Source organism: Branchiostoma belcheri, unplaced genomic scaffold (genome assembly GCF_001625305.1).
Source record: "Branchiostoma belcheri isolate BF01 breed outbred unplaced genomic scaffold, Haploidv18h27 scaffold11, whole genome shotgun sequence".
Lineage (NCBI taxonomy): Eukaryota > Metazoa > Chordata > Leptocardii > Amphioxiformes > Branchiostomatidae > Branchiostoma > Branchiostoma belcheri.
Genome location: NW_017802491.1, coordinates 1,242,047 through 1,261,517, shown reverse-complemented (window position 1 = coordinate 1,261,517; position 19,471 = coordinate 1,242,047). Strand labels below are relative to the sequence as shown.

The window sequence follows — 19,471 nt, the reverse complement described above, 5'->3', positions numbered from 1 at the left end:
AAGCACGTTTACTGCTTGACTTGTAGTAATACTCCTACTACATGTACCAGTAAAAGTGTAGAGTTAAGAGAGGGGTGTAAGACCAGAATCAACAAGAATGTAGATTTCACACTATTACTGTAAAAATGTCTCAAGAAAATAACTTGGTAATTGTACATTTTATACAATCATTGTTAAATTTTCTGCACAACCCCTTTCCTCCAGATTAACATTTGACAGGTGGATTGTTGAGTGCCAACAAGACATGTATCAACAAGAAGACTTTCCTGTTCTGACCTCAGTTGTTACAGAGTAATCTGCACATGAATTCATATTGCACAACTTCGTTGTATATCAACTTTGCATGGCTTGATGACACTATGCAGCTACATTTATATGTACTAGTCATATCATTTCAAATGACACTGAAAGCTTTTGGGAGAGACATTGTGAAAGGGACGTATGATGTTGGTCTCAAGGAGGAATGGCACAAATAATATCATAATATCCTACCTTAAATTTCCAACAAATCTAAAGTTTGAGCCTAAATAATAGATCAAGCAATGACTGCAGTCATTGTCAGCCAAATATGGACTTCTAATTATAAATATGTAACAGATTAGTTAAATGGCCATTCTAAGAGCCACAGAGAGTCCTTTTCTGCATGTATGACAATATATACACATTTATACATGTATGTCAATGACATGTTTACATTATAAGTTGCACAATTGCTTGCTGCTATGAGTTGTATTGAACAAAACTGGTGGAAATGAAGCTTTGAAATAAAGGAAGACTTCACCATATGGTCTTGTGTTAACATGGCAGTGTGTGCACAAAAATGGGTAAACAGGTAACTTGGTAATCTCATTTCTAAATCATAATGCCATACATTTAAATCTCAGCTGGGCCAACACAGTTTTGAATCAAGATACACATGATCCTTGTTCAGCTGAAGATTCAAATAATCAACACACATGGTAGGTTAGGTTGCAGCTTACCTGTGTTGGGAAGAACAGCCTGGTTCACTGCATACACAGAAGATGTTGGCTCATACATTTGCATAAGGGACGTCTGAAATATGACACAGCTTACTACATGTCTGAACATCACCACTCTTCCAGTATCTTTCAATCTATATGCTTTCAGAGTTGGTGCAAACTTGGGGAATCTTTTAACTGGAATGTCTCTTCGCTTGAAATGATGAGTACTAGAAAATATTAAAAAAGGCACAAAAACAAGCATAATATAGTAATTTAAATCTAGTGTTTTTCTGTTGAGGTAGTCTTCATGTCACTTACATGTCATGTCAAAAACAGTATTACACTGATCCAATAGAGCAATTGCTCTACAATGACACCCACAAAGTCAAATACTATATACATTGTAAAAACAAAATTCTTTTCCTAGATTTTTTTACCTTGATTATTGCCAGCAGTGTTCTCTCCTCTTGTAGCCACACCTGTCTTTTATCTGGTGTGACGTTCACATCTACCGAATCTAAAAGAAACACATATCATTATGGGCTAGGTCTTTCAACCTCTACAGGGATATGGGTACGTAAGATGGGAAAAACATGAACATTTAAGCAATTATCAGCCTCAGTAAACTATAGGGAAATGTAACTTTCAGTAACAAATGCACGTACATTGATTACCTGTAGTGCTAATGGCTAAGTCAGTTGCTACTGAATTGATCCTCAAATGTGTCAGTTCATCTGTGTGTGCCATCATGTTCTTTTAACAAACTGTCAGACATGAACTTACCTCTGGCCAAGGAGATGTCCAGGACTACAAATGGATACTGGTGTCTGTTGTACATGTGGTAAACTTCATTCACAACCTTGGAAACCTAAACAAGACATGGTAAAAAAGAGTTACAGTCAAATCAGTACAACTGATAATGTAAGAACCACCTGGACAATTGGACTACTATGTGATGGTCACTTACAAGTTACATGTACATTGTACTAATACATATTTTTCATTGATACAAGCATGAAGAATCCTGTCTATACAGTGGGTTCATAACAGTCCAATACTGTCCAATTTCTCTGTAAATTGCTGTGTGATGAATCTAGTGTGCAAGGATATCTTGAGATGGAAGGATGCCTGTCTACCGTCTAATTGATTACACATTTACATGTACCTTAGGCAGATCACAGGGTCTCTTGTTGATGAAGAAGTACTGTCTGTCTGCACTGCCCCTCCCCTGGCCATGGGAACATGTGGACAAGTGACCTGTAATACTGACAGATAGAAACAGACTTGGGCATTTAAAGTACATGCAATTATATTGTTGTTATTGTCTGACATGTCTGAGTCAACATGACATAAAAAAGTTTCTTCACCTTTTGGCTTACTATTGCACTTGTGTACCGTAATGTAATTTGCAATTACATGTATATCATATTCAATTTACTTGAGTTAACTCAATATCAAATTTGACATCATATCATTCAAAAGGCAAGCTATTCATTAGGTAAGTAAGCAATTTTTCTAGGCTTTGGCTTCCTTTGTACAAGTAATGTTAGTATTACTTATGACATATTTTACTCCTTTTTCATACATGTGGAAAATACACTGTAAACAATAACCACCTGAAGTGCTCGGTGCTGTTGTCCCCCTGTACCCCCATCTCCTCAGACACCTCCTGACTGGGTCTGTGCTGGACAAATGGCAGCAGGCCTGACAGCTGTTTGGGACCAAACACGTTGGTCACGTTCTCCTTCAGGCTTGCATTACCATTTGTGCTTACCACAGTCGTGCGCTTACTGGGGAAGAGATAGGTATCTGATTGGTGCAAAGCAACTGTAATTGTGAATAAGAGAACTTTTGGCCTTTGTCCTGCTGATTTATAGTGTTTTACTGATTCAGAGTAATAAATATTTGAGCCAATGGCAAGAATATTTAATTTCTGTCAATACTCAATAAGACTCATTTACAAGTGTTTCAGTGGAAACTGCCCGTTTCCAGGCAAAACACATCAGATTGTAGAAATCGGGTACTTTTCTCTTGATTCACGTCTAGAACTGTACTCCCTCACATCAATCTGGAAGAAACTCAAAAAAGTGTTCTGGGATCTTTCAGTGGGGAGTTACATGTATTATACATACCAGACTAAAGTACAATGTTTTCTTAAATGTGCACCTGGAACAAAGTGAATGGCATGAGACCCAAAAGACTCACCCTTTGCCAGCCTGATGAGTGCAGGTGATTCTCACATTTGTGCTGATGACACAGTATGCATACAGCACAATCAACATCTTGGAATACTCCTGGGGAGACACAGGTTATGACCAGTGAATCTTCCGAGTGTCATGTAACTTACAGTAATACTAACAGTCTGTCCAGTCTTCATAATCAGTTCCACTGAATTTTATCCATGTTACAGCTACAGTTTCAAAGTATACTGGTATATATAGTTACTAATAAAGTATTATGAATGCATAAGTGTAAAACATGTGGACCGTTCTGTTTCATATTCAGCTTTAGCCTTTATTGCACAACAATTGTGTTCATCTATCATGTTGAGACAAAACACTCCACAGTAAGTGCATCTTTTCTCACCTTCTTAAGATTCCTGAGGAACTCCTTGTGTCTAACCGGGAGTGTGCTGAATATCTGCTGGATGGTGACAGTGGTGCCTTGCTGAAAATTGAAAATTTTAAAAATTGATAGACATGTACCTTCTGTACAGTTAAGATTCCCAGAAAACAAAGAACATCATTGGCATTTCATGTGCAGTGCATATGTCTGAAGAAAAAAAATCACTTACAATAATTCTATCTGGTACTGTACACCTTAAGCTCGGTAAATTTCCTCATTTCAGGTGGGGATGATTTGTAAATGTCACAAGGATTTGGCTACTCACCTGCCTAGCACATGGAGCCTTCTGGATGAGTTTGCCGTTGTGATCGTACACTAACTTAGTGCCAACATGGGCATCCTTGTGACAGGTTGTGATAGACAAGTCACTGGGGAAAGAAAGACAAACGTTACTTTAAAGTTAATACCTTTCTGCCCCAAGACAGATGATGGTGACATTTGAATTGAAGGAGTTAATTCTTACAGACGAAGTTGAAAGGAAGTAGATGTTCATGTATTTGGCTGTACTCTGACTAGAGTCTGAGAAACAGTCTGAAAAGATTGTTGAGGGTTTTACCTAAGAGCACAGAGGGAGCTCAGGGCTTCTCCACGGAACCCAAATGTTTCAACCGACGTCAGATCAGAGAAGTCCTGTAGTTTGGAGGTGTGGTGCTTCAGGGCTGGAGGATGGTAGAAAGAACACAGTTAACAGTTTATTTCTCAAATGCTTCACTACTGAAAGGATAAGGAATTACACGTCACTGGATGTCAATGTTACAATTTGTCATAGCTCATCCATAACTACTGTAGTATACAGAAAATATGGGTGACTGACTGAGTCCTTCAAAGTTGCTTTCCTCCACTCCTGAGCCGTTGTCCACCACCTCCAGTAGTTCTGAACCATGCTCCTTCAGACGGATGTCTGCAGAAAGAAATATTGGTCATCACTTGGTCATCCAGTATATTAGAGTGATGACATAGAACACAGAACTGAAGACAGACTAGCTTGGCTAAGTTTGTATTTGCTGGTATATGTTGTAGCAAAGAAATGTCTAAATCATCATGGATTTACTCAACCCTTAATATTCTAATTATCTAGTTGACATTTGTTTGTCCCAATTATTTTTTAATCCAATATAATTTAAAATTCAAACAAGTTGTTTGTGGCATAACATATTATTGCTAGTGTCTCGCAAATAACTTTGCAAGATAGATTTTCCCTTTGGCCTTAGCACAAATTCATGGTCGGCGTCTCCAAGCATCCTATGTTTGTACATCCATATATTCCTGACGTCTCATACCTATGTTTTGTGGCACACATCACATTCCCGGTGTCTCCTACCTATGTTTGTTGCTCCTGCATCCAGACTGTTCTCCACCAGTTCCTTCATGGCGGTGGCGAGGTTCAGCACCACCTGTCCGGAGCAGATCTGGTGCACCGAGCGGCGGTCAATGGGCTGGATGGGTCCTGCCATGTCGGGGCTTTTAAAGGAAACCTTGCCTTGGTCAAAACAAAATATTATACTAGTATAGTACATTGATCACCATATGGCAACAGAGCACGATCTTCCAAGTGTATCTCCTAAATTTCGTTCGTAACTTCTTACTGCACATCGATCTTTTCACTCTATCGAAGCTGCTAGTGCTTTGGTAACGTTGTATCGTCTCTTTTCGTCTCACAAGGTACTTTAGTAGCTGCTAAAGTTTTATAAAAAATCTTGATGTGGGGGAGGGGGGCAGGTACATTTGAATATCTCGTGTATCATCGTATCCGTTGCTTTTAAAGATAAGCCTATATATTCATGTGTAGACGCTATCTCTGGAACCTGGTCAAAATGCAAAATGGGAGCTAATATCGTTGACATAATCGACAAACCTTATCGATGCTGCAGCAAAATAAAATCAAACACCCGCCATCATCTTCTTTGGAGAGCATCATGGGTAGGAATATACCACTGAGACAAGGGGGAGGCAGCTTGATTCAGGCTGAGGCATAAGACTGCCCTTTGACCCTTTGACCAAGTTGCCTGGATCTGTCTCCGGGACATTTGATACAAAATAAGGTTATAGTGCTTACAAATTTTTAGAAAAGTACAACTGTGTTAGGGCAGGAATTTGTGTAATGTAACAAGGTATTGTAATGTAACAAGGGTGATCTTTTGAGTAAAAGATACAAAGTAACACTATCAGACAAAGTCTCAATATCCAAGAGTGATACTTGGAACTTTTAAGGCTGTGCAGGAGGTTTGAATGTTGATAGGCACAGTAAAGGAGGGAGATGAATTCTTTCACGAACCATAGCTAGTAGCCACAAGGTGATATTCATTTCCTATGTGATCAGTTTGGCTATTACAGGAATCATTCCACAGAGATGCACTTTTCAAAGGGTTTATTGCTCTGCTCCATGTACAAACTGCTTTGACACTTGATTTTAATACAAATAATAATCGTCTTCATCAGAGGCTTAATGTAGAATTCAAGGGAAGAAGTCATCCTCTTCTTCATTCTCTTTAATTTAAGGTAATGTGGATGTCATGTAATTCTCCCAGTGTTCCAGCAAGTATAACGTCTGGCCAGCATTTACAATATGTTAACAATTTCAGTCTCATCCCACCTTGGCATCAGAACACAGTATCACAGAGTCAGGTGTATGCTAGACAACTTTTTAAAACTCAATGGGTTAAACTAAAAAACTTCACTCCTTCTGCACTCTGTGAGTACATTATCTGACCATGGTAGGCAAAAAAAGGAGACTGGAGTTTCCACTGTACAATATGATACATATTCACAGCACCATCATATTTATGTACTCTTGGGACATTGACTGCTTCCTATCATACATAAAATTCTCCCTGTACTCTATGGTACAGGCTCATCTAGCAAAATACAAGGATGATAGATTGTCTTGCATCTGAATTAACTAATGATTTCTATGGTTCCCAGCACATCCAGGTCCTACATGACAGGGATACTGATACACACAGTACTACACAAGTTTGCCTGTCATCCTGCAAGACTATGTCAAGAGTGGAATGGTAGAAGGGGAGGGGGGAAGGGAAGGTGTCAGAATTTGATGGTTCCCTCAGGGAGACTGCTGTTACACAGCCGGTAGTAACGCAGGTCGTTCACAAACCGATGGATACTCTGGGTAAATGAAGGCAAGTCCTACAGAAACACACAAGGAAAACATTATGTTATTGCTTGAAACTAAGAACAGTCTTACAAAGAAGAATTCCATAAAATGTAAAATTCTATCCTATTACTGGCATAAAAGATATTGTCGTACTTTGTACTAGTACTGTAAGTCTCTTTAGATTCGCGGGGCCTAAAGTTCGCGGTTTCGGGAAAATGGACAATCCGCGGTATTTTTAGATTCGCGATTTCTCCTTGGCTATTTTTCAAACAAAAATTTGCAAAGTGTATATTTAAAATAATAAAAGTTCGTGTTCCGGCATTTATCTCCTAAAACGCGGCGCAAAAATTTGTTTCGTGCACCGCGCGAGACTGCCGGCGGTAAAGCTGACGATCGATCTGACGCACGTGTAAACAATTTTCTTTGTTCGGAAATAAGCGCTAAAATGCTATTTTCCACGACTACACATCGATACTCTAGTGACGAAATGCATAATCGAAAGAATATATATATTACTATGCAAATTTATGCCGTCTTCGGCGAGATTTTGAACCCGGAAGTATGCAAAGGTCGCCTTCGGTTTTGTAGGCCCACGGTGAGCGTTTCTATCCAGCAAAACAAGAAGAAGAAAAAAACGCCCGCAAAGCAGGGCGCAAAAGATAACCAACTAACATTTCCCAGGTACCAGCCGTTATATTTTTCATAAAAATACTTGTAGATATGCCCGATGTTCCCGCAATTTTCAAGCGCCCGGGCGCGCATGGCCGGCGCTCTGCACGCATAGATTTTTTCGGCGGTACACGGTTGACACGGCCAGTGCCGCAGTATCGCGATTCGGTGTCTCATAATATTATATTTTTTTGACATCAGTATAACTTTAAAAAAATTTTGGTACTCAACATTTGCTAAGAATAAAGTTAATTTGCAGTGATTTGTGAATCGCGTGTGTTAGTGTTTCGCCGTCGTTAATGCATGTGGGGAGGGCTTACGCAAAACATATCCGCGGGGAAATAGATTCGCGGTACGAAGGTCCCCGCGAATGCCGCGAATCTAAATATACCGCGGAAATTTGTAGACTTACAGTACTATATAAGCCTTATAGTGCAGAAGAAACATTATGCATTTTCATTCTCTTCCAAAATGTTGAGATGAAGAAACTCCACCTTTTCCATCTTAAAATTCTGAGCCAAGATGGCCTTCTGGGTCTGGTCGAGTCCCTCGCAGCCGGCTAAGAACTGCGGTAGGAAGGTGGTGAAGAAGACGTCAAAGTCCACAGACGCCATGTTGTACGCTGCGATGGCGATCTCCTCTCTCAGGAGGTCATGTGACCGGTGGACCAGCACTTGGAGCAGCACGTTCAGGAACTGGAACAGCAGGCTGCTCTTGAAGATGGCCTGTCCACGGTGGGAGGAACAGCAAACAAAACAGACCAGGTCATACTGGGGTATCAGGGGCAAACCAACCACTTCTAATCAGTACTGCTTTCATCACAAAGAGCTGAGGTTGTAACTGTTACTGTTGCATTCAGCACCAAGGACAGGGACTGACAAACTGTCTATGGTGTTCTTTCAATCATGCATTCAGAGCAAGAGTCACTGTTTTTTTTCTTTAACTTGAATATCCTCACCAGAGTTGAAGTAACATGTGTACGCATTATCATTATACATTCAGCACAAGGGACAGGTGATATTTCATATCTATGAAGAGTACATGTATCCCACCTTCTGGTACAGTTTGAGCTTGCTGTTGAGACTCTCCAGAGCCTCCAGGTTCTGTTTGAAAATGGTGATGTCAGGCTGCATGAAGGACTGCCCAAATGCCTGATGATGGAGAAACAGACTTACGTTAGCAGAACCTCTATACATGTCAGCTGCATCTTGGTACAAATGTATAGTAATTCCACAGAAGTAAGCTGTCTTGATTTGAAGGAGACTGTCTTAGAACCCTGGTAGGCCGTTGGTTCTGTCACAGCCTGCTTGAAATTTCTTGGATGACCTACATGTCTTGCACATTCCACAGACAATTCAAATTCTACTACTGGCTAAACTACAGAGATTACTTCACTAATGAACTAGCAGAACTAGAACAACACCTGTAACACGTTGTGACAACATCGTTTAATACAGGTGAATAACTGACCAGCAACTTATCCTGATGAAGGCGACATGTATACAATCCTTGTATTGGAATAAAGTTCAACATTTTATGATGATTACTACCAACAGTACAAAGATGAACTTTCATGGTTAACTGACCAGCATGATGGAGGAGAACTGCTGCTGGTTCTCGACCGTCTCTGTGCCAGACTGCATGCTGTCCAGTACAGAGGACCTGAAGAAGAACCTCCAGTTGTGAGCCAGGAGGTGGTGCAGCAGCTCAAACAGAACGGACTTGATGTCCGGGATCGTTCTCTGGAAAGTACATGATATCTTGTAAATAATATATTGTGGAATGCAAATGATGAAACAGACAAACATAAATTTCTAGATCTACATCTACATAGAGTCAATTCCGCGTCACCGAGTGGGTTGTTATTGTCATTATTTAGAAATGTTTTGAATTCTTTGTAATTGTTTGTCTAAGAAATTTCATAATTTGGAAATATTTTGAACATCTTGTCAATATTCTAAATAATTCCCTGGTTTTCTAAAACGTTTGAAATATTCCTGATGTGGATTATGACATTTCTAATAGTTTCTAAATATTTCTAACAGCACTCTACCATTTTTTACCATTATTTCGAATTATTTCTAACATTTTGTAAACAGGTCAGTGGGATGGGAAGGAAGTAATTCACACATCCCTGTGAAGTACAGGGTAGACTGCCTGGGTGTCAGGCATTGATGCCTTACAACAAAAGAGCCACCAGTGTCCAGCAGTGAAATCTAAAAATATACAGAGGAAGACAGAAGAGTAGGATTAGCACCTACTTTTATGGGGGCAATTACCCACATCTACCATTTGGTTATTTGTTTGAAATAGTTCTAAATATTTCGAATTGTGAAAGAAACACATGGGTAGTTCAAATTTATTCTAAAGAAAGAGATCTTTGTACAGTCACATTCAAAATGTTTCAGAAATATATAAATGAATTCAAATATATTCAAATTTTCATTTTCAAATTTTTGAAAAATTTAGAACTTTTGTTACTGGGGTATTCTTTTCTTCTAAATAATTCAAACGTATTAGAAACATGGAGAAAAAACCCACTCGGTGACGCGGAATGGACTCTACTATAGGTACATGAGCAAGCATTTTTTTTCTTGTGTGCCTCAGACTGTCTAGACAAATACGACATGTATCGACCATGCATTGCTTACCTCAGCAATAATTGGGTAAACTTGGTCCATACAAAGGGATACAATACTGGGGATGAATGTCTTAAAGGCTGATCCAGGTTCTTCTACAAGAAGCTGCAGAATCTTAAGGAATCTGTGGTGGCAAATAAGCTCCAGGTAAGTACATGTACTTTTGCTTCCATACATAAAAGACAAAAATTACATATTATTTATTAATCTCAGAAGAAAACTTACATAACACAGACACATAAGGTCAAATAGAAGCTGGACATTGTATACATTCAGAAAAGCAATCATTGATGTTCAATGAAACTCTGTTTCTGGAGTGTTAACTTACTTTTCTATAACTCTGGACCCAGAACTGCTTTCATGGAGTATTGTTTCTGCTAATTGCTCCCTGTTGTGGATTGAAAGACATCACACATTATAGAAACCTATTCTGTAAGAATGTCAAACAGTAGAATTACAACATAGCTAGATGAGATGATCATATAGCTTGAATCTTACCATGATAAAATATCAAAGATTCTCAAAGATTCAAAGCAGGTAGGTAGCCTTACTTTACTTTCTTTGTGTCAAGCATATAGGACATGCCTCTGCAGATATCTATAAAGTCTCTAATTCAAATCTTTACGGTTCCCATATAGACAGCAACAAGTGTTAGATAAAGTGAAGATATAAAAAGGACTGTTTAAGTTTAACACCACATTGAATGGGTACCTTGTAAACATGTTCATAAAAGTTTGGATGATCCTCTCTGTCAGGGACACCCCCATCTGTACCCTCAGACTCTGGAACAGTGCTAGGAAGAAGCTCATCATGTCCTCCACCACATCTAAGAAAGGGACAAGGACTTGTTAGACTTTTCTGGACAAGGAGCACAATCAACCCATTGATGACAGCATCAAGAAGGCTTGAATTTTTTTCTGTCTCTGCAAGAGTGAATGTAACATTGAAATTTACCTGCACCAGACAAAATTTACCTGCACAACTCAGAATTTAGGAAGTATGGAACATACTAAAAACTGTTCAGAAACCAGTGCGGCAGACATTACTTACTCCATAGTATACTACATGTATAATGCTGATAATGAAAGCTATTGTGAAAACCATGTAATAATGAAAGCTGATGATGTACTGAGAAACTCTCTGCCTTACCTGGTTGGTGTATGTACACAGGCAGTATTGCCAGGGTGGTGTGTACAGACTCCTGTAGAGACTGATAACAGATCTGTCTTGTCTTCATCACTTCCCCTGCCACAGACTCTGCCAGGTCACACACCACCATCAAGGTCCTCCTGATCTCTGGTTTAGCTGGACAAGACAGTCATGGACTAAATAGTCAGTACTCAGTTCATACAGGATATCAAAGAGTCTATAGCAGATTTCTGCTTCATTTGGAGAAAAAATTATCATACTAGTACTACTACTAAGTTGTGTACGAAGGGCAAATTTTGCTTAGTTTAATGACATCTCTTTTCATATCTTTACACGCTTATTTTTGTCCATCAAACTTGACAAATTGGGCAAAATTTTTGTCTATCATGAGCATAGGCTGGCTAGAACACTGCTTGAAGTACCTCGTTCCTGCATGTTCTTGTCTTGAGACAGTCCAGGCGCGTCCTTCATGCCCCTGTACTCCTTGGTGAGCTCCTTGAGGAAGTTGACATGACTTGAGGACCGGGCCTCCCACTCCTGTTCGTTGTCCCCCACTACAGGCCACGGCAGCACAAAGATGTGGGACAGCGCTCTGCACACCAACAGTTGGACCTGATGTACAAGTGTGTATGTTGTGGATGGAATACTTGTAGATGGAAGCTTGTGATTACATGTGTTAGACAAGAATATTAATTTCATGAAAGATTAGAAAATCACATCATGGAAACATTAGCCTTTTCAAACTCTTTTTGTCCCTTGCCTTTCATTACCTTACAATGTTTATGTACCAGTATGAAACCACACCGACTTTGATGGTATCCACCATCTAAGGCTAATACATTAGGAATGGTAGCCTAGTGCCTGACCTCTGTAGGTAATGTGTTGATGGATCCATGGCTGACACTAGAGAACAGGGTCTGTATGGAGGGCAGGGCCATGAGGAAGGAAGGGCGGACTGTCGTCACCAGGGACAGGAACAGGTGAGCTGCAGACAGGGTCACCTTCTCTGGGATCTGCCATGACAATATCAGCAAAACAGTGAATGAAAGGAACAAAGAAGAAACATATCCTTAACACTTACCACAAAACAAAAAAAAACTTTATCTGATTCAATTTTGGGTAATAATGTTCTTATTGATTGATTTGCTTCTGAGTCTCCATGTAATTTGCAGCATTTGTGTAAGTGCAAGTGTTCAAAATTGTATTACAAACATGTTACAAGGAAAAATGAAAAACTTCAGTTGTTCTTTACACACAGCCAAACTTCAGAGATACATGTACATTACTCTCTTATATCATTGTACTGCTTAAAGAAATTTTACCTGAGTCTTTAGCAGTGGTGTGCTGGCATCCACAATGGTAGAAACTATGGAAGCAAATTTGTCTTGCTGTTGATTGGTCTGCTTGGTCAGGTGATAGAACTGTGACAGCCAATGGCAGTAGGCATGGAGGGCTGCGAGGGACTGGGCATGTCTGCACATAATAAATGGTATTTAAAAATATGGAAAAGGTAAGTTTCCTGTTACTATCAAATAAACATATATTTTTACATTGAAGACATGATGAGACATAACTTCTCAATAGCATTTGAGCTGTCTGTACTGTGTTGATCTTAAGTACAGTTTGTATCAAAGTTCACGAAAAGGAATTTATCAAAACAGCTGAGCTTTCATACTAGGACTGAAATACTTTGTATTATGGCTGTTTCACAGAGCATGTAATACAATATCATGGCATTAACAACACATCTATAGTCATGTACTTACACTTCAATGAAGTCAGGGCGCAGGACAGTTGGAATGGCAGTTTGTACATCGTATAACTTTAACTTGGTGCCATACACAGCAGCTTGGCACAGTCTGGTGGAAAAATGAAATTAAGACACCTTCAAATGAGACATTTTTAGACAAATCTATCATGTATGTAAAAGTATGTATTAATTTTGATAATACACCAGTTTTTATCAAAGTCAGCTCTGCTATTACTCATGAAAAGTTTTTGTTTGTTCACAATCATAACGTAAGTACAAGTTGTGTAAGACCAGAAATCTCATTTCATGAAAATAAAACATAAAATACTCAAGTGTAATGACAGTAGTAGTTGATTCTTCCTTGCCTTTCCACCAGTGACAAGGCGTCCTGTAGTCTCTGAGGAAACATCTCCCCGATGAAGTGTTCTGCCAGCCGACCTATGGCCTGCAGCATGGAGCCCAGGTCCCGCAGGGTACAGTGCAGCCTTCTGCACTCATTCTCTGCTGTGATATTCAATCTTCTTCCTGATGTTCAACAAGTAACAAAAACAACATACATCTACATAATGATATGATTCTGCAATACTACAAATAGTTTCATAGGTAACTGTCACAGGGTTCAAAAATCTTTTTCTCTCAGTCTTTCATGTATTCTTTATCATTCAGTTCTGAAAGATATCTATGGCAAAGTGAAAGAGCAAGTAAGCAGTTCGAGCTAAACATTAACCATGGATTAACATTACCATTTGCCTCACTCACTACATACTGGTCCAATCCCAGGTAGATGTCCAGGTACTCTTGAAAGGGAGGGTACTGAGGCAGGATATAGATTTACACATTGAGGAAACATGCATAGAGAAACATAATGTCAAATTCAAAGTATGTAATACTACACAAAATGCAGAACTATGAAAATTGGTCAACATTATTTGTGATAGATATATACATTGTGTATGCACATACACTAGCCTGGGTGCCATCTGATTTGCTACATGCTCCGTACACCTTTAGCTTGCAATTTCAGCCAGCAAGTCTAAGGACTTAGGAGGATCCCATAGCAAATCAGATGGCACCCAGCCTAACACAATACTAGTACATGTACATGACTGTCAATAAACCTTACCAGTGTCCTGAACGCCTCCTCTGGCAACAGTTCAGCTATCTTGGCTACCACTTCAAGACATTGTCTGAGGAAGTGCTGCCATTCTGTCTCCTCCTGATGAGAATTACACAAAATCATTCCCACATTTTGTATGCAGACAAGACTTGTGGGAACTTTCATAATTCTAAATGTTGCATTACAAAGATGAATAATTCTTATTGTGGGAGTAGTAACAAGACTTAGTTGAGAAGATAGCTACATATGTAGTCTATGGTGACAGTTTTAATTTAAGCCAAGATACAAGCATCACAGCAAGGATGAAGAACGTTTCAATCACTTTCCTATGTCTATTGACAAAAATGACTTTTAAAGATCTACAAAAAGCAGCAAGAATGGAAAAGTGAGAAGAAGAAGAGGAACTGAATGTGAGATAAATAGTGAGAAGTAATGAGACAGAGAAGAAGTGCAGACAGTACAGTGTGTTCTGTGGGAGGTCTGTGGAGGCTGGTGCTGGGTGGGAGGGGGGCAGGTCTTACATCATCGTCCAGCGACTCATCGTCCAGCTCCTCCAGCTGGGCCTGGTTATACCTGAACTGCAGCTTCCGCACGATCTCACACATCAGGGTGGTCAGGGCATCCTTGTACCTGAGGAAAAAACATAACATGTTACATAAATATAGCAGCCAGTGCCTATCATAATGCACAGATTTGTGAAATACAATCTAACAGTATTGTAAAATGTACATTGTATTAAATTTTCCATGTACGGTTTGTAATAAGAACTGCAAATACATAAATAAGTCAGTTTATTTCTGTAATTTTGCATATTGTTGCACCTGATGGAAATGGAACATTTTATAACTGAAAACATTATGTCAGTCACCATGGGAAGTGACAGCCGTTATAAGCTGGATGGCCCAATCAATGCCCAGGTATTTGACAAATACAAGATTTCCTCACTGCAGAATCCTCACTACAATCCCATGTTCCTACCTTCAGGAGCATAAGAATGAGAGGAACTGAACCTACTTGGCCACAGTGTTGTTGCCGTCAGCATTCCTGCCTTTGGTGAGGTTGTGGAGGAAGTCTAGGAACACCATCCACACATCCAGACATGCATAATAACCCTCCTGCTGGGGCTGGGAACAATACAGCATCTTTTGGTATTTTTCATCTATTTCAGCCATTTTATATAATACTCTTGCATAGCCATTATACCATTATATCAAAATGGAAAATAAAAGAATGACTTTAAGTTACATTCCTGAGACGAAAGACTTAACCATTATTTCATTTATCATTTTCTCGCAGCCACAATAACACTTCACTCACCTGCTTGAAAGTGTACTTGAAAAGTAAGGCAAGAAAGTCCACCACTGGAAACTGGGAGTTGGACTCAAACCTTCTCAGATGGACACTTACAAACAACCTAAGGAATTCTGTGAACTTGTCTATGTACCTGTGGGAGATAATACACCTCTTCAGTACACTTGTTTCTCTGACAATATGTATAGTGTGATACACGTATGTGAAATTTACCCAAACTAATAGCCAAAAGTATGAAATTATCACACAGTCACAACTTAGTAGTATGAACACTTGTTTAACTAAATCAGTAGTGATCCCTTTGACTAGAAAACTTTTGCTATCTGCATCATTCTACTCTAGTGCATCATAAGAATATTAAAACCACTTCATGAATCTTCACATTATCACAGCTGCTTAGAGACTTCCTAGAAAACTGTTTGAAGTACATAAAAAGGAAAACTAATGACATCCTCCTTAGATTACCTGACATGTATAGTTTGGTACAAACTTACATTTCATCTAGCTCTGCTAACTTATTCCCGTATGCCCCTGACGGTGGCTCCCTTGTCAGTCTCTGAAGCAGCTGGAATGTCTGCTGAAACATCCGATACAAGTACTCCTCAAAATCCGCCGGCACGCAGCTCTTGGACATGACTTCGTTTATACAACACATGGCCAGTATGCCCAGGTTGGTGGTCTTGCCAGCGCCGTTGCGGCTGCCTCCAAAGTTTGACAGGCCGCTGGGTGAGCCCTGAGCATTGGGGTCACAGCCGAAACTGGCGAACTTGAAGATGGTGATGAGTAAGGATGGAGTGATGACAGAGGAGAGAGGGATCCAGCTGAAGAGGTGGTTGAGACACTGCAGGGCCTGGGCACTCATGTGTTCACTGTCATGGTCCAGGGATGGCAGGGGTCGGATGTTCTCCTTGTCACTCACCTGGAACATTCCACTGATGATGCTTCCTGTGGGGACACAGAAGTCTTTCTGAGAGGGTTGGCATGTATGTTGATGGAGTCCCATAATAGCAACAAATAATTCAGCTTGAGCAAGAGGCAGACAGTTGAAGTATGTCATATGTACATCAAGTTTCTTCCCAAGGCCTAGTAGAGGATATTAAGCTTGATGTGTGGTGATTGGCCATGGGATGCTATGTTATTGCCATGAGCAATTTTCTACATAATCAAAAGGAGGGGGGGCAGATGCTTACTGAAAGATTCAAACAAAATTGTAGAAAAAAAAACAACAACAAAAAAACATGTATACAAACTTAATCACTGATGGTGTAACAATGTCAATGATTTTTTTCCATCATAGGTTACTACATGCAGCCAACTGTACATATACATGTAGTAACTAAGCTACAGTACAAGACTACTGGTAGTGTTTCTCAAAACCATCAGACAGAGCAGCAGTTTACCAGAGTTGAGAGGTGAGGAGTTCCAGGAGCTGTTACTGGAGTCGTCATGGTTGGGGGAGGGGGGCGGGGTAGCTGTGGTCACCATGTGGCTACTCTTCTCCAGAACCTGTTCCAGCAGACCTGAGGAGAATCAAACCAATCTGGGATGAGAAGGGGCAGACCCGTACCCGGGTAGGAAGGCCTGGTGGAGGCTAGGCAGACCTCATATCTAATACACATGTATAGACTATAGAGTGTAGACACTACCCTACTTTAGCAAAGCCAAATACTACTGAAATAGTCACCTTTATAAACAAAAAGGCATAACTCATGATACACTCTGATGTCACAGAGAAGCACGGGGTTCCATACGCATGGCTGGTGCCCTACTGACCTGAGAGTAGGCTGAGAACAGTTGGCACTTGTTCCAGCAGGAGTCTGTGCAGCTCCTGTTTCCTGGCCACACTCAGGTCCTCCCGTGGACACGCCATCTCCTCTGATGTAGTCTGGAGCATCATCAGGCCAAGAGACGCCGTCTCTGGCTGCTGAATCAGCTAACAGGAAAATATAAGAGTATTATAACAGACAGGAAAGCTGTTTATTAGTTAGTTAGTCAGTCTTATTCATCAGTATCTTTTCCCATAAGTCTACAACACAATTCTTACAAGGAACATCACAAAAATTATTCAAAATGCTATGTGGAACTCTGATTTGATGCTGCTGCAATGAAAACTCATGATCAGAATGTAGAACTAGAAGAAGTAACACAAAAGCATTGCACTTTTGACACAACAGTGGCCATATTCAAAAGGATGCTGGACTTGGAGAGTGGGGATTGAAAAATGACAAAAAACGTTCACAGTGTTCCTTCATGGTCCCTACCTGTAATATATTTGTGAAGAAGTCTGGATAGAAATGTGGCCAGTCGATGCGTCCGATGTCCACGATGACTTTACAGATCTTGTTGCGTACATAGGGGGCAACGACCTTGTGTCTCTCCATGAGGAAGTTGATGAGAGACGTTCTGATCTCCATCTTGTCATGTCCCAGGATGCCCATCCACAGCTTGTTCACAATGTTCTACAGAAATTCAAAGTTGAAAATTCAAATTTTCAGGACTGTAAAACTGTTAGATAACAAGAGGATAAATGTGCACATTTTTAGGAAGAGGAAAACATGTTAGAATTGAGTACTGTACTCAGTACCAAGCAGATTTTGTGTTTACTTGTGTGGCTTTTGCTTCAGCTTTCATTCCATGGTGTATATATACAGAATACATGATAGATTACAAGAAAAGTGACCTACAATGCATGTTGGCTAAAACAACTGGCTTCATATCATTTCATTATCAAACTTACATAACAAGAAGACTGGAGATGTGGTTATGTGTGCCACAAAGACTTATTTTTTTAAAGTTGTTGAGTTGTTGCTGAGTCACTCTTCTTCAGAGTCACTAAATGAACTAATTATCATTGGAAACGTCCAAAGTTATCTTTGTTATTTATCCAGTAGTAGAGTTTGAATTGTCTTTGAATATTGTTTCACTTGGATGTCTAACCTTCAACATACACTATTTATTGGCTCCATCTACCAAGAATCACTGTTTAATTAGGTTCAGGATGTGAATAAACTTTGTCTCCTCTGCAGTTAAAACAGGTTTATTCACCAGGCTAGAGAGACATAGCTAGTGTGTCAGACGTACCTCCAGCACAGTCAGGCAGTACATCATGACGTACTCGTTCTGGGTCTGGGACATGAAGTAGAAGCAGTGTCGCCACGCTCCAGACTGCTGCCCAAAGGCACCCAGCTGCTGCTCTGGAACAGCAGAATACGGAGAAACAGGTTTAACATATGGCAGGACTGCTGTCCTGTATAAAAAGGTCTACCAGTGGATCTGATGACTTACTTCTTCATCTGATTGAAGGACACTGCAACCAGCACTTAAATTGTAGTAGCATTTGCAGGTTGTCTATCTCTGTCGGTATAGCTATAGTATAAATTACACACCATGTGACACACACATGGAAATGTCTAAAACTTACCAATTTCCCTTTTTCTTTCATTGGAGGTACAACCATTGAAGAATTCATTCATTAGGCCCTCCAGGGCCCGAAGAGATGCTTCGTCTGATGCCTGTAAGGTACATTTAAGCAACAGCTTTAGATTACTCCACTCTAATACAATGTAGTACTCTACTCTACTTTACTCTATTCTACGTCATCACAAAATCATAAAAATGTTACAAGTTGCAAACTAGTACTTTACATATAGAGGTGCATCATATAACTTGGAAATGTAAAACCCAGGGCAATATCTCTTGTCATTTGTTCGGTTCCTTGTCCATGAGTAATCAACAGGGAATAATGGCGTGAATGCCATGAGGAAAGATTTATTTGTTCAACACCAAAACATGTGGGTGATCTTTCCACGCCCTCGAGGGCCTCCCCACTCGTCTTTTCACCACAGCAGTCTAGCAAACTTACCATGTTCTCAGGCACCGCGTCTGCCGGAGGGCAATGAAACCAGGTATTTAGTCTTCAGATTACAAACACCCTTCCTTCCGGGAGCCTCAGATTTTGAACTTCACGACGAAAACCTGCTGGATTCAACTTTCAATGGTCCTTCTGTCACTTCCTCGGGCATTTTTTGATCCAGCTAATAGCATCATAACGTAAACAGAAGTCATCCTTGGTAGATTTGCAGTAAAACCTGGCCCTAGTTGCGAGTTAATTGGATATATTATTACTAAAATATTTAT

The 19,471-nt window shown here is 40.0% G+C and overlaps 2 protein-coding genes across 6 annotated transcripts in view; both read right to left on the bottom strand.

Annotated features, from left to right (window-relative positions):
• The window catches only part of LOC109482628 (mismatch repair endonuclease PMS2-like), a 30,102-nt gene extending 24,557 nt beyond the window's left edge, over positions 1-5,545 (bottom strand). Inside the window, exons 1-12 of one of the 5 annotated variants that reach the window (XM_019785479.1) lie at positions 5,443-5,457; positions 4,909-5,067; positions 4,402-4,488; positions 4,144-4,246; positions 3,853-3,955; positions 3,549-3,629; positions 3,168-3,256; positions 2,579-2,752; positions 2,128-2,227; positions 1,746-1,830; positions 1,400-1,479; positions 981-1,053 (exon numbers count right to left, since the gene is read on the bottom strand). In XM_019785479.1, coding sequence (XP_019641038.1) covers positions 981-1,053; positions 1,400-1,479; positions 1,746-1,830; positions 2,128-2,227; positions 2,579-2,752; positions 3,168-3,256; positions 3,549-3,629; positions 3,853-3,955; positions 4,144-4,246; positions 4,402-4,488; positions 4,909-5,041 — 1,108 coding nt within the window. In that variant the 5' untranslated portion in view covers positions 5,042-5,067; positions 5,443-5,457. Of the gene's footprint in view, positions 1-980; positions 1,054-1,399; positions 1,480-1,745; positions 1,831-2,127; positions 2,228-2,578; positions 2,753-3,167; positions 3,257-3,548; positions 3,630-3,852; positions 3,956-4,143; positions 4,247-4,401; positions 4,489-4,908; positions 5,068-5,442 lie in introns of those variants that run through there. The other 4 variants (XM_019785444.1, XM_019785436.1, XM_019785453.1 and 1 more) reach the window with 4 other exon arrangements.
• A 396-nt stretch (positions 5,546-5,941) lies between these two features.
• LOC109482577 (exportin-6-like) lies at positions 5,942-19,400 on the bottom strand. The gene is made up of 25 exons (XM_019785347.1): positions 19,197-19,400; positions 18,756-18,846; positions 18,416-18,528; positions 17,596-17,793; positions 17,108-17,267; positions 16,735-16,854; positions 15,829-16,279; positions 15,341-15,467; positions 15,038-15,147; positions 14,545-14,653; positions 14,030-14,122; positions 13,650-13,719; positions 13,272-13,431; positions 12,923-13,015; positions 12,479-12,629; positions 12,023-12,169; positions 11,579-11,768; positions 11,157-11,312; positions 10,719-10,833; positions 10,336-10,395; positions 10,020-10,131; positions 8,955-9,110; positions 8,421-8,519; positions 7,863-8,093; positions 5,942-6,731 (listed from the first exon to the last, which is right to left on the bottom strand). The coding sequence occupies exons 1-25, from the start codon at positions 19,197-19,199 to the stop codon at positions 6,630-6,632; spliced, it is 3,417 nt and encodes a 1,138-aa protein (XP_019640906.1). The 5' UTR covers positions 19,200-19,400; the 3' UTR covers positions 5,942-6,629.
• Between the last annotated feature and the right edge of the window lie 71 nt (positions 19,401-19,471).